This window comes from Copadichromis virginalis, linkage group LG20 (assembly GCF_057382275.1).
Source record: "Copadichromis virginalis isolate Kocher_CV1m ecotype Utaka linkage group LG20, C_Virginalis_male_GT1.1, whole genome shotgun sequence".
NCBI lineage: Eukaryota > Metazoa > Chordata > Actinopteri > Cichliformes > Cichlidae > Copadichromis > Copadichromis virginalis.
Window position 1 is genome coordinate 5,990,766 of NC_140637.1, and position 11,849 is coordinate 6,002,614.

The window sequence follows — 11,849 nt, forward strand, 5'->3', positions numbered from 1 at the left end:
AAGAAAAATATGCATAATAGATACAATCCATGAATCCTCTGCTTGGTGTTTTGCTCTCTAATATTGTAGGTCTTTACTTTGCAGTGTATATGCACGATGAGGTGACTGTTATTGTTGGTTAGCGTTATATAAATTAAATCGAACTGAACTGAGCTCAATTAACCATTGACAGAGCATTGTGTTCTGTCAATTTAAGAAGCAAGGGATTAAAGATCAATCCATAGTGATGACAGTTCACTAAGTGCAATTCCTGTCTCTGGTTTTTATTAATGGCAGGATTATATATACACTAATAATACTAATAATAATAATAATAATAATAATAATAATAATAATATAGCAGTATTAGCTTCCATTTATGTATTTGTTGACAGATAGATAATACAAATATGTAAATAATGCAATTACACATTAATTCATTTAATTTAGCAGGGAAAAATAAATATTAAATGCTGTTAAACAAAATACTATTATTGATTAGCATATGCTACAAATGCACCATTTGGCCCACTCATTGGAGTTTTGGCGCCACTAAGTGGTGAATTGATAGAACAGATTCCTAATAATAAAGATAATAATGATTACTGTTTCCATCATTCTTTAGAAGCTTTTGTATGCCTGTTATTTTTAATATGTTCTCCATATTATCGGGTTAACAAGCAGCTCATGAGACCCTGCCATAGATGCTGGTGCATGATTGTGATTTAAATGAGCTGGATGAAAACCTCACATTATTATAACGTTTGTGAGCGTTTTATGTCTCGTTACATGTCTCGCGCTTCTGCTTGAAAAATAAGTCTCCGTCTTCTACGGGAAGTACACTAGGACATTCTTCCGACAGTACGGGGCAAGGTTGCCATGGTAGCAGTTGTTAAACACTGTTGAACAGTAGCTAACTTTTGCTATTGTAGCCAGTATGCGTTACTTTCACGTGTTTTTAAAAATACTTTTGTAATGATAGTAATTTCGACAATTCCCTCTGTTTTTCGCGGTCAGGGCATCCATGTCAAAGTATAAGGTAAAAAGAAAGAAGCGACATTGTTCCCATAACAAAGATGTGGATGTGGCATTGCCTAGCTGCTAGAGTTATAACTTACTTACGGGATACACATACTAATAATTTAATAATCAAAGCAGAAGAGTGCTGTTCAGCGTAGTATTCAGTTGTCTGAAAAACACACTCGTTGACCTTGGGTTATCCCAACTTTGTGGTGTTAAAACTGAAATAAAATAGTAACACATGAGAGCCACAAATTAGGAGGAAGTTGGGGTTAAGCAGCAATTTGCCAATTCTGAAAAATTGCTTATTGACAACATTTTTCAACATCTTACAACTTCACACTCAATTACCAATTAAGCTGGAAGTTGTCAAGTGTTTGTAAAGCTAACTTTTTTCGCTCCTCACAGCCACTGAGTTCTTTTTGCTTCCTTTACCTTTACAGGCATATGGATACAAAGGCTCATATGAAGAGCGGTAAGTGTTGTTCGTAATTTGATTGTACATTTAAAAATACATGTACTGTGATGCAATGTTTCCTCAGGGAAGGAAGAAGCTGTGTGCGCTACAAATGTGGCCTGCCTTGTAACACCATACAGGATGTCTTGCACCAAAGACCAAACTGGATTGAAGTTAAAGAGTGAGTAGATTGATATTTTAGAAAGACTCTGTGGAATTATGTGCAGGATTGCATATATAGAAGGAAATCAGGAACATTCCCCAGAGAATGCTACACCAGGGATGGATGGCAGCGGTGTCTTTGATCCTGCAGCTTTCTTTTCTCCTCCTCACAGTGATGGTGAGTGGGACTTCAACTGGTGTGATGTGGGATGGCTGAGGGAGAATTTTGATCATACATACATGGAGGAGCACGTAAGGATAAACCACTTTCGCAACCATTATGAGGTGAGTTATCATCAGCCTGTGGTTTCATGTAACTGTTAAATGGACATTTTAGTGGTAAACAAGTCATTTCCTTTGTTTCTATGTTTTGCACTACAGCTGACTCGCAAAAATCTTATGGTGAAAAACCTCAAGAGATACCAGAAACAGCTTGAAAGGGAGGTTGGTCGCATAGAAGCATCCAACTGTGATTTTTTCCCTTGCACTTTTGCAATGCCCAGTGAGTATCATCTCTTTGTAGAGGAATTCAATCGAAGCCCTGGCAACACCTGGATCATGAAACCGGTTAGTTAAAAAACAAGCAAAGAAAAAAACAAGTAACCAGGTGCAAAAACAACAAAAAAAAGTTTTTATGACCTCAGAAAGTAAAAATAAGTTATAACCATGCTGCTCCGATACCATGAAAATATATCTCTTTTGTCTAGGTTGGAAAATCTCAAGGCAAAGGCATTTTTCTGTTTCGAAAACTGAAAGACATCATAGAGTGGAAGAAGGTGGGGTTATGTAAAGAACTGGTTGTAAGTTAAACTGCTAAAAGGAGACATTTTGAGAGTCTGATTGATAATACTCACACAGGATGGTTCCCGCTCAGAGGAACAGAAGGACGGAGTTCAAGTGAAAAGCTATGTGGCACAGCGCTATATAGAGAACCCTTATTTAATCAATGGTAATGAGCATGCTAAAATAATACAATTTAATATAATTAATTTACAGTTTCATTTAACATACAATGAAAATTGACAATACTTTGTTTAGCAATGTTGACTGTTGTCGATGAGAAAATATCCTTGCTTCATTACCTTTTATGCTTTTTTCCCCAACAGGCAGAAAGTTTGATATGAGGGTCTATGTGCTGGTCACATCAGTATGTACTGATCCCTGTAGCTTGCATAGTTTTATATAAAATGAAAAATCTGCTGCATGTTAAAATCAGTTTGTCTCTCTTTCAGTATGTACCCCTGAAAGCCTGGCTGTATCGAGACGGCTTTGCGCGCTTCTCAGGCATTCGCTTTTCCCTCAGCAGTATTGATGACAAGTGTATCCCTTTTTCTACTATTGTTGTTGGGTTTTTTTTGCATTAAATTGAATGCTGATACATTTACTAATATACATTTAGCCCTGGGTTATCAGCATAATAAATTTAGGCTCTGTCTAATGAATTGTCATGTAAAAATAAATTTTAAATAGCTCAGTTTGGCCACATTTCCGAGACTGTCACATCCTAATTTTTTTTTTTTTTTTGCTTTTGTCCATGTTGAATCCCATCAGTAAAGTTTTCTCCTTAGCACCTATTTTCAGATATGCATCTCACCAATGTGTCTGTTCAAAAAACAGCACCTGACTATGATCACGAGAAGGTGTGTAATTCAGGAACCTCAAAGAAAAAGAGCTCATGTTACTTTTATGTTCTGAAACATGTCTGTTTTAAACAGCTTTTATCTCTTTATTGCTGCATTGTTTCATCCAATGATAAGCAGGGATGCAAGTGGCAGATGCAACAGCTTCGAAGATACCTGACTGCAAAACACGGCAGAGAGATGGTAGAAACCCTGTTTAAAGAGATGGACAACATCTTTGTCCGCAGTCTGCAGAGTGTACAAAAGGTCATTATTAATGACAAACACTGCTTTGAGCTCTATGGTTATGACATACTACTGGATCAGAACCTCAAACCGTAAGTCTATAAACACATGCCAACACAGTGCACTATCATATTTACGTGTATTTCTAAACATACACTACTAAACCATGCATGTCTATGCTTAAGAATTTTTGGGTTTCTCAATGGCCTGAAATAACTTGTATTACATATTTATAAAATAAAACTGAAATAAATACCTAAGGTAGGAGAATTCACTAGAAATGCATGAATAACCACAAACGAAATGCTCAGCATATCTGATAAGCTGAGAGCTGGGCTGTGCTAAATTACAGCGCACGGATTAATTAAAGCACCTCTGTCCACTGCAAATACTAGCCATCCTTAATGAACTGTCTGCTGTACTCGTGGATTGGCCCACAGTGGCATGAAAGTAAATGTTTGCTGAACATAATCAACCCTTCATCTTTCCACAGGTGGTTAATTGAGGTGAATGCCTCTCCATCACACACGCCCAGCTGTCAGGAGGATTACGAGATGAAATGCAGACTGCTGGAAGACACTTTGAATGTTGTGGATATGGAGGGAAGGTAAAGACCTCATATGTTTTTCCGTTTTGTCATTAGGGAGCAGAGTTCGAGGACTTCCCCTCCCTCCAGTCATTTTATATGGTCTGAGCCTGGATTATAGCACATTTAAAAGTTAAGAATGTGAGTGTGAAGAAGCACTTTTGAAAAGCTTACTTCCATTTCCTTTTTTTGCATACTGTGTTCTAATGGACTGTTTTCTCCTTAGGCTCACTGGGAAGGAGAAAAGAGTGGGTGGCTATGATCTCATGTGGAATGATGGTCCTGTCTACAGAGAGGATGCCAACCTACAAACATTTGGCAGCTCAGGTTTCACAGCCAACACACACCTAGGTAGCCTAAATGTGCTGCTCCTGGTTTTTTTTTTCCTTTTCTTTTCGAGGCAACAGTAATTCCCATTCTAAGAACCTCTTCTTTGTTGCAGGGTGTGTAAACGACAGAGAGAAACAGCTTCGCCAGCTTCTAAAACCATTTCCATGCCAAAGGAAGGCATAATCAGATTGAGATTTTCTACTACAATGCTGCTACTCCAGTACTTAGTGTTAAAGATTGAATAATCAGGGTGGCATTGAGGGGTCTAATTAAGCGGCCAGCTATGGGGAAATACATCTCTAATGCTTTATACAGTTATCTGTGCAGATCTGATGCTTAAAATCTACTACAAACCATGTAACAACCCTACATTACATTCAACAAGAAATACACCAGTACAGAGGGTTTTTCTTTTGAATCCAATACTGTAATCAATGTGCTTGAATGGCAGCGTGTGTTTGCATGTTTGCATGCACAATGTCAATGACAAAAACACTTGTGAATCTGGCACCATTTCTTCAGGTGCTTCAAAGAATGACCAACAGACCAGTGCCGCTTGTGTGCAAAACATTTATTTCTATGCCTTACAAATACTCGCATTCAACATTGAGAAAATACTGTACATACCACAATCTTTCTGCGTGCATGTCGATGTAATGTACACATTTAGAACAACACTGCCACTCCAGGCCCCTTATCTATGGCTTTGATAGTTTACATAGATATTTAAGTTAAGAGGTGCAGTCAGAATAAGTAGCACATTTACAGTGGTGTCGTGTTTTCATGAATCAAGTGCACATAGTAATCACAAGAAACAGATAAAATACTCATGTAAACACAGTGTCCTACAGACATCAAGTATGGGATATGGAGGTGATATGTAGAACATTACAGCTTAGTAGCTATGATCCTCTGAACTTCCATTGAATCCTGGGAATGACACAAAGTTACATTCAGCTCTTTTTCTTTGCGTTTTTGTTTTTGTGCGTGACAGTGTAAACAGCAATGATGATGGGGGGAAAAAAGAAGAAGAAGAAGAAGAAGAAGAAAGTACAAGTCAACCACAGCACTTCTGATAAATATAACTATGGCATATAAAATTTGGAAAAATATGCATTTACATTCGTAGCAAACATTACACCGTCTTCAATGATAGAAAGAGCTCAGCTCTATGCAAAATACAGTATATTATCATAACTACAATTCAAGCTGTTCAAACATGAAAAGCCCTTGTAACCAAAAATTTAAAACCATATCACAAATATATCTGGAACAGACCACATTACTGCAGTACCCCACCACTTACTTTGCCTCCTTTTCACCTAAACTTGCTTTAACTTAAAATGTGTCTTAAAACATGGAGGCACCAAAGGAACAATAAAAAGCAACATTGAGGAAAAAAAAATAAGAACATTGAAAACAAATACATTCCAACATTCAAAAATTGCACTGAAACAGCTATGGTCGTATTTGATGGTTGAAACATAGTGACCTCTGTTTATCTTCACTGTGAATTACTTATGCTGAAAACTGGCCAGCGGGACAGTAAATGCTTATTTTAACATTAGAGGATTACTGAGCAATGACTGTGCAGTGCAATAGTTTTACTTATTTATTTATTGTACACAAAAGCTTTACTTTTTTGAATAATAGCAGTGTTCAGGCTCATAGTGAGCCATATAACTATAACTGTACATTCGGAATTAAATGCAGCATATATAGTTCTGCTCTATTTAAATGTCGAGTTATCTTTGCTGTTTATTTTCTGTATTCTAGCTGCACGATTGCTGATGGTTTCGACCTTTAAAGGCTGTACACCACTTACTGATTTAGCTGTACAACAGTTAGAACATGTTAGTATTACACAGTTTACACAGAAAGCAAGCATAGATTCAAGCTCCTGTACCGAGTAACCTCTAAGGAAAGCACTATATTGCAAGTCTACAGGGGTTACTTTGCGACAAAGTGCACATTTTTCATTTTGCCGCACTGCTTACTACTGACTGGGGCTTTGGGGAGAGAGGACAGGTCTTTAGCAGCTCTTTTCATGGCTGTTTTAGAGGCCTGGCCTACTGCCTCTGTCTTCTGCCAGTCCCTCTCCTCTTTCTTGGATGTCATGGTCTCTCTCTTACTTGCAGCAAAAGCACGTTTCTCTGCACCGGTTGCTTTCATGCCACCAGCCTCCTTTTTAACATCTGTCTCAGAGTTAGCTCTGACACGGCTTTTCCTCGCCTGACCTCTGCTGTTTGGGTTAGTGCCAGATTCCTGGGGTAGCTTACGGGCATTGCCTGCAGCCTGCATTTGCCTGTGGTGACTCTTTCCAGCTGAGGGGCTAACTGGGGTGTGAGCCCCTCCCACACTTCCACCTTGCCCTCCTGGGCTCCTACCTTCTGTGGAGGGAGCTCGGGTCTCACTGCTGCTCCTTTTTGTCGGTGCACTGGGTCTGGCTCTGCGCTCAAGCAGTGGGCTGAGTCGTGAGTGGCGCTGGTAGACATAAGCAGAGCAGCTTCCATTGCACAATGGGTAGCGAATGTGACAGTGAGGACAGACTGGAAGGCGGGAGACTTGGTGCTGGGTTGAGGCAGGTGATGGGGGGTTGTTGACAGGTGCAAATGGGAATGCTCGCTGGGTGTGCCGCAGCCCTTTTGGGGAGTTGAGTCGGGATGGTGGAGCTGTGTGAGGCCTAGGTTGATGAGCTGTAGTAGCAGAGGAGAAGCCCTGTGGCCTTGGGCGGCTCCCAGGCAGACGGCTGCTCTCTGCTTGCACCGTTTGAATCTGGAGCCACTCCAGCTGGAGGAGCTTCTCCAGGTACTTCTCTAAGGACCCTACTGGCTTAGGCCGGGGGGCACCACGACCCTCTGTATGCAGAAACACTGCCAGCTGTCTCAGACTCCAACTGTTAAAGGGAGGAGGAAGAAAGTCTGGGTAACTGTAGCTGGGTTTCTCATTCTCATCTTCATCACCCACTGCCCCATGGGGTCCCGGAAAGTCTGGGGGAAAGTCACTAGAGTTGATGATCTCTGCCCGGAGGTTGAGATGGGGAGGGGTACAGGGAGTGCATGGGGAGGGCAGAACTGGAAGCCTCTCAGAGTCCGACAGATCACTTGCACTGTCTGTGTCATCATCTTTGTGGTTGTAGTGCTGCTGGAGTGCCTCGGGGGTGGGAGCTGGGGAGTGCATCAGGGGCTGAGCCGGCACTTGCCGTACTCCTGATATCGGAGAGAGAGGCAGCGAGAGGGCTCGCCGATTTTTTCCCATCCCCCCACGGTTTTGCTGGAGCTCGCTGGTGCATTGGGACACACGTTGATTTTCTCGCTTTTCCTCCTTCCTGTGTGCATAAGATTGCTTGCGGAGCTGAGGTCTCAAATCCCCTTCTTCTTCGGGGCTGTAAGGAGACAGACGGGGAAAAGCTGTTGGGGATTTAGGGATTTACAAAGTAATCGCAAAGCATGCACACCCCCAACTCCACTCTTACCTGGACACTTTGCTTGTATTGCGTGTAGTGCAAGGCTTAACTCTGGCACCTTTTGATTGTGCACCCTGTAAAACAATCTCTCATTACTTCTGCTTTTTGTACACAGGTAGGAACTCATGAGGCAACACTATCTTGCTATCAAATAATAAAAATAATAATGACGTTGTATACATTTACATCCCTTTAATTTATCAGGCTATCATTTACATACTCTGTGCACTGTTGTCACCGTGTCCTTATCTTGACCTGGTCCTGGGAGACCATTTTTCATTTGGCCCACAGATTTCTTCGTCTTGTTACCCTTCTTTGAACTGCAAAAACACAACACGGGTTTGTTAGGATCGCCTTCGCGTCAAGGATACAAATAAAACGAAAAAAAAGAAAAAAAACGTGCAATACCCGTCAGCGTAAACGAGGCCTACCTGGTTACTGTCCCGCTATTTTCGGTATTTTTCACCCGAATCTTCTCTTTGGAAACGACGCGTTTCAGTGTCGTGGATGCTGTGCGCTCCTGCATGATGGGCCCCATGTTGCAGCACAGTGGGGGATGATTGTTGTTTTAGAGTCCGACGCAGTTAGATCACACGGTAGCTAAAGAACCCAACCGACATCTCGGATCACATATTCCAGTCTGATAATTAGGCTAAAAACACCCATTTTCTCAAAAATGCTGCAGTGCATCGTGCGTAGATGTCAAGCGTCCCCTGTATCCGCAGGTTGAAACGCGTCCTCCTAATCTCCGTCGTATGGCCCCGCTGCTCGATCGCAGATCAGCTTTTATTTGAATCGCTTGCTGACAGCTGGCGCGTCTCCTTCCCCGATGTCGTCCTCATCACCATTACAAATGCGAGACGGTGACACGGCGCAAACGCTTTGTTTGGCTCGCCGTCCCAGTCAGATAGGTTTGTTTACCTGCTGCTGACTGGCTCGCCTGTTCGTGTCGAAGCGAGCGTCAGCGGTGCATCATGGGAGTTGCAGTTAAAAGCGCGCTGGCTTCATTTTAAAGCGTTTGCTGAAGCCCCTTTTTTGCAGAGTCTTGCTTGCAGTCGATAAGCAAATGGAGTGCACAAGATGGGATCCGATGAGGACCGTGTCCCAGAGAAGGAGTTAAACAGCGTGAACTCGCACCCGCTTCATTTAAAGTACTCAATCACCCATGCGACGTCATTCTGGTCCGTGTGTAGTTTCCTGTTAACTGCGAGCACGTCAGCTGATCTGTATATACCTCACGTTGAATGCATGTATGGGATGTTGGAGAGCGATGAAGGCAGTTAGCAGTTACAAATCAGGCTACGCGGTTGCAACCAATAACAGGCACTACACGCAGCACTGATAATACTACTCTACATGGAGGATCGAGATTGGGCTGCTTCCTACAGCTTATACGTGACTGACTCTTCGCATCTTCACATGGTGAGGTGATGTCAACGTCTGATTGCAGCAAGTGATGTTAAAGGCAGTTTCAGGAATACTGCAGTCATTTAGAGAGGCAGAAAAAGACCGTATGCATGCATGCGGGCACGTACTCCCCGAGTACACGCCCACTCTCTACTGTTTAAACGTCAAAGTTGCTCTGTTGAAAGTTGCTTCATGGCTTGTTGCATTTAGTAAGCTGACGCTGAAGCTTATGCTTTTACTTCCCAACTTTACAGGTGAACTGAACCCCTGCTCTCACCACACATGGATAAAGGGTGGTTTATTGGACTTGAGAGGATTCCTCCAGCACAGTCTGAACAGAGGAGGTCATGTGTTACTATTAACCTGACTGAAATGCTCCGGGCTGACAAGCCTAATGTGCAGAAGAAGCCAGTTCCAATCCGTCCCCCGAGCCCCAGAGTTTCGTTCCCAAAACAACAGTTTCACCGCAGTCTCTCCTGTGAACCTACGCCTAAACCCATCATCCGTCAGCGGTCGCACTCGCTGCCTTCTGCCACTGACAAGAAGAAGCAGTGCAGAAGTGTTGGCGTACGGTTTGTTGACTCTTTGGGACTGGACCTGGAAGACGTCAAGATTTTTAAATCGGGAGAGGATCCACTTGTGCCCCATCATGTTACCTTTAGACTGTTGATGAGTGCAGAGATGGCAGATGGAAGGCATATGGAGATTTCTTTGCCATACCTGAAGCCAGCATTTGCCCAGCAACCTGGAGACCATCCAGGATTCCTGCATCGTCTCCATGAGCAGAAAGTTTGTCTTGAAAGAGTCTTGTGTTTTGAGTTGGGGGTCATCGGAATCACCCAAGTCCTCAATTTGGACTTTGAGAAAGATGTGACGGCTCGTTATTCTTTTACAGGATGGAAGAGTTGTGCAGAAGCTAAGGCCTCTTGGGTGTCCAGCATCACTAAGAACTGTGAGGGCAGAATGGGCCAAATCAGCTGCGATACATTTCGTTTTCATCTGCCTGTACCTCCATTCCTGCAACCAGAAGCAGTGTTAGAGTTTGCCATTCAGTACAAAGTCTGTGGTGCTGAGTACTGGGACAACAACGATGGAAAGAATTATAAATTAATTTGCAAGAACTACAAGCTCTCTGTGCCCAAAGAATGCGAGGATAGCATGGTGCACTTCACTTAGTTAGTATGCACACAAAAGGGAGAAGAGTTTGAGCATTAGAACACTTAATGATTACATGTAGCAATATCTATACAAAAAACACTCGGTAAACACATCTGTCAAGGCCGTTTGGGGTCATTTTTGCAATTTTTAACCAATCTGCATAAAAAATACGTTTTTGAGCGTGCTATAGCTTGCCATAAAATCCTTTGGGATTTGTCTTTTTGGGGGGTATTTTATGTGTAATGTTAATGGCAATAAGATAAAATGCACTGATGGAGGCATAACCACACACAGGAAACTGTTGATGCTCTTAGTAGTGCTGGCATAATAGCAGTTTGAATAAAACACACACACACACAAGTGCACTTACACCTGGTGCCAGCTTTACTGCCACTTGTATTTTTGTTTGTAAAAATTGCACTGAATTGTTATATTTTCCTAATAAACGTTGCACTTCAGTGTGGGAACATCCCATACAAAATTTTTGGGTTAAAATGAAATTAATGGACTTCACAGTCCAGGCTTTCTACCAGCTGGATGTTGGTCTTCTGGACCAGTTTGCTGAGTTTTTAGGATCTGTATTTGGAAGTCAAATGTTGTCAAAACATGCCATAGATACAGTGTACATGTTTCTCATGTGCTAAGCCATACTCTTGAAATGCAGGAGTCCTGCATCTCAAATGGGCTTGAAGTTGCCTTTCTAAAAAAAAGCTGTTATGTATATTCCTAATTACAGAATACTCGAACAAACATATTTTGTAAATATTTCAGCTATAAGAGAATAAATGACTTTACTCTCAAGGGAAATGTAATGTTTTATATTTGCAAAAGTGGCAGATTCTAAGTAGCAGTAGGCCTACCACACTGTGAAAATACCCACTACCAGCTAAAATCCTGTATTCTAAATCTTACTTAGGTGTGAATATGCAAGTATTATCGCGGGAAACATGCTTCCTGATTGTGTTTTCCTTTTATATGTGTTGTTGTTGTTGAATTGCTGTTGCCCTGATACCTGTGTGTATTGCATTTCACTGCTGTAATGTTGGCAGCACGGTGGCACGGTGGTTAGCACTGTTGCCGCACAGCAAGAAGGTCCTGAGTTCAATTCCACCATCAGGCCGGGGTCTTTCTGTGTGGAGTTTGCATGTTCTCCCCGTGTTTGCGTGGGTTCTCTCCGGGTACTCCGGCTTCCTTCCACCATCCAAAGACATGCAGCTTGTGGGGATAGGTTAATTGATTAATCTAAATTGTCACTAGGTGTGAATGGTTGTCTGTCCCTATGTGTTGGCCCTGCGACAGACTGGCGACCTGTCCAGGGTGTACCCCGCCTTTCGCCCTATGACAGCTGGGATAGGCTCCAGCGCCCCCCCGCGACCCTGAAAAGGATAAGCGGAAGCGAATGGATGGATGCTGTAATGT

At 42.3% G+C, this 11,849-nt stretch overlaps 3 protein-coding genes across 4 annotated transcripts; 2 read left to right on the forward strand and 1 right to left on the reverse strand.

The window, feature by feature from the left end:
- The first annotated feature begins 852 nt into the window (after positions 1–852).
- Positions 853–5,409, forward strand: ttll9 (tubulin tyrosine ligase-like family, member 9). Of its 2 annotated transcripts, XM_085443485.1 has the most exons (14): positions 853–1,018; positions 1,443–1,474; positions 1,542–1,637; positions 1,792–1,903; positions 2,000–2,185; positions 2,326–2,394; positions 2,477–2,567; positions 2,725–2,765; positions 2,851–2,938; positions 3,200–3,258; positions 3,379–3,575; positions 3,977–4,090; positions 4,296–4,420; positions 4,512–5,409. In XM_085443485.1, exons 1-14 carry the CDS (start codon positions 1,004–1,006, stop codon positions 4,580–4,582), a joined length of 1,296 nt encoding a protein of 431 aa, XP_085299611.1. In that variant the 5' UTR covers positions 853–1,003; the 3' UTR covers positions 4,583–5,409. The 2 variants fall into 2 exon arrangements, with proteins under 2 accessions (XP_085299611.1, XP_085299612.1); XM_085443486.1 differs by lacking the exons at positions 3,977–4,090; positions 4,512–5,409 and adding an exon at positions 4,127–4,210 and having other exon boundaries at positions 4,296–4,363.
- Positions 4,956–8,413, reverse strand: fam217ba (family with sequence similarity 217 member Ba). The gene is made up of 4 exons (XM_085443484.1): positions 8,297–8,413; positions 8,086–8,185; positions 7,875–7,939; positions 4,956–7,784 (listed from the first exon to the last, which is right to left on the reverse strand). The coding sequence occupies exons 1-4, from the start codon at positions 8,401–8,403 to the stop codon at positions 6,350–6,352; spliced, it is 1,707 nt and encodes a 568-aa protein (XP_085299610.1). The 5' UTR covers positions 8,404–8,413; the 3' UTR covers positions 4,956–6,349.
- An 812-nt stretch (positions 8,414–9,225) lies between these two features.
- ppp1r3da (protein phosphatase 1, regulatory subunit 3Da) lies at positions 9,226–10,888 on the forward strand. The gene is made up of 2 exons (XM_085443487.1): positions 9,226–9,287; positions 9,527–10,888. The coding sequence occupies exon 2, from the start codon at positions 9,555–9,557 to the stop codon at positions 10,446–10,448; it is 894 nt and encodes a 297-aa protein (XP_085299613.1). The 5' UTR covers positions 9,226–9,287; positions 9,527–9,554; the 3' UTR covers positions 10,449–10,888.
- The last annotated feature ends 961 nt before the right edge of the window (positions 10,889–11,849 follow it).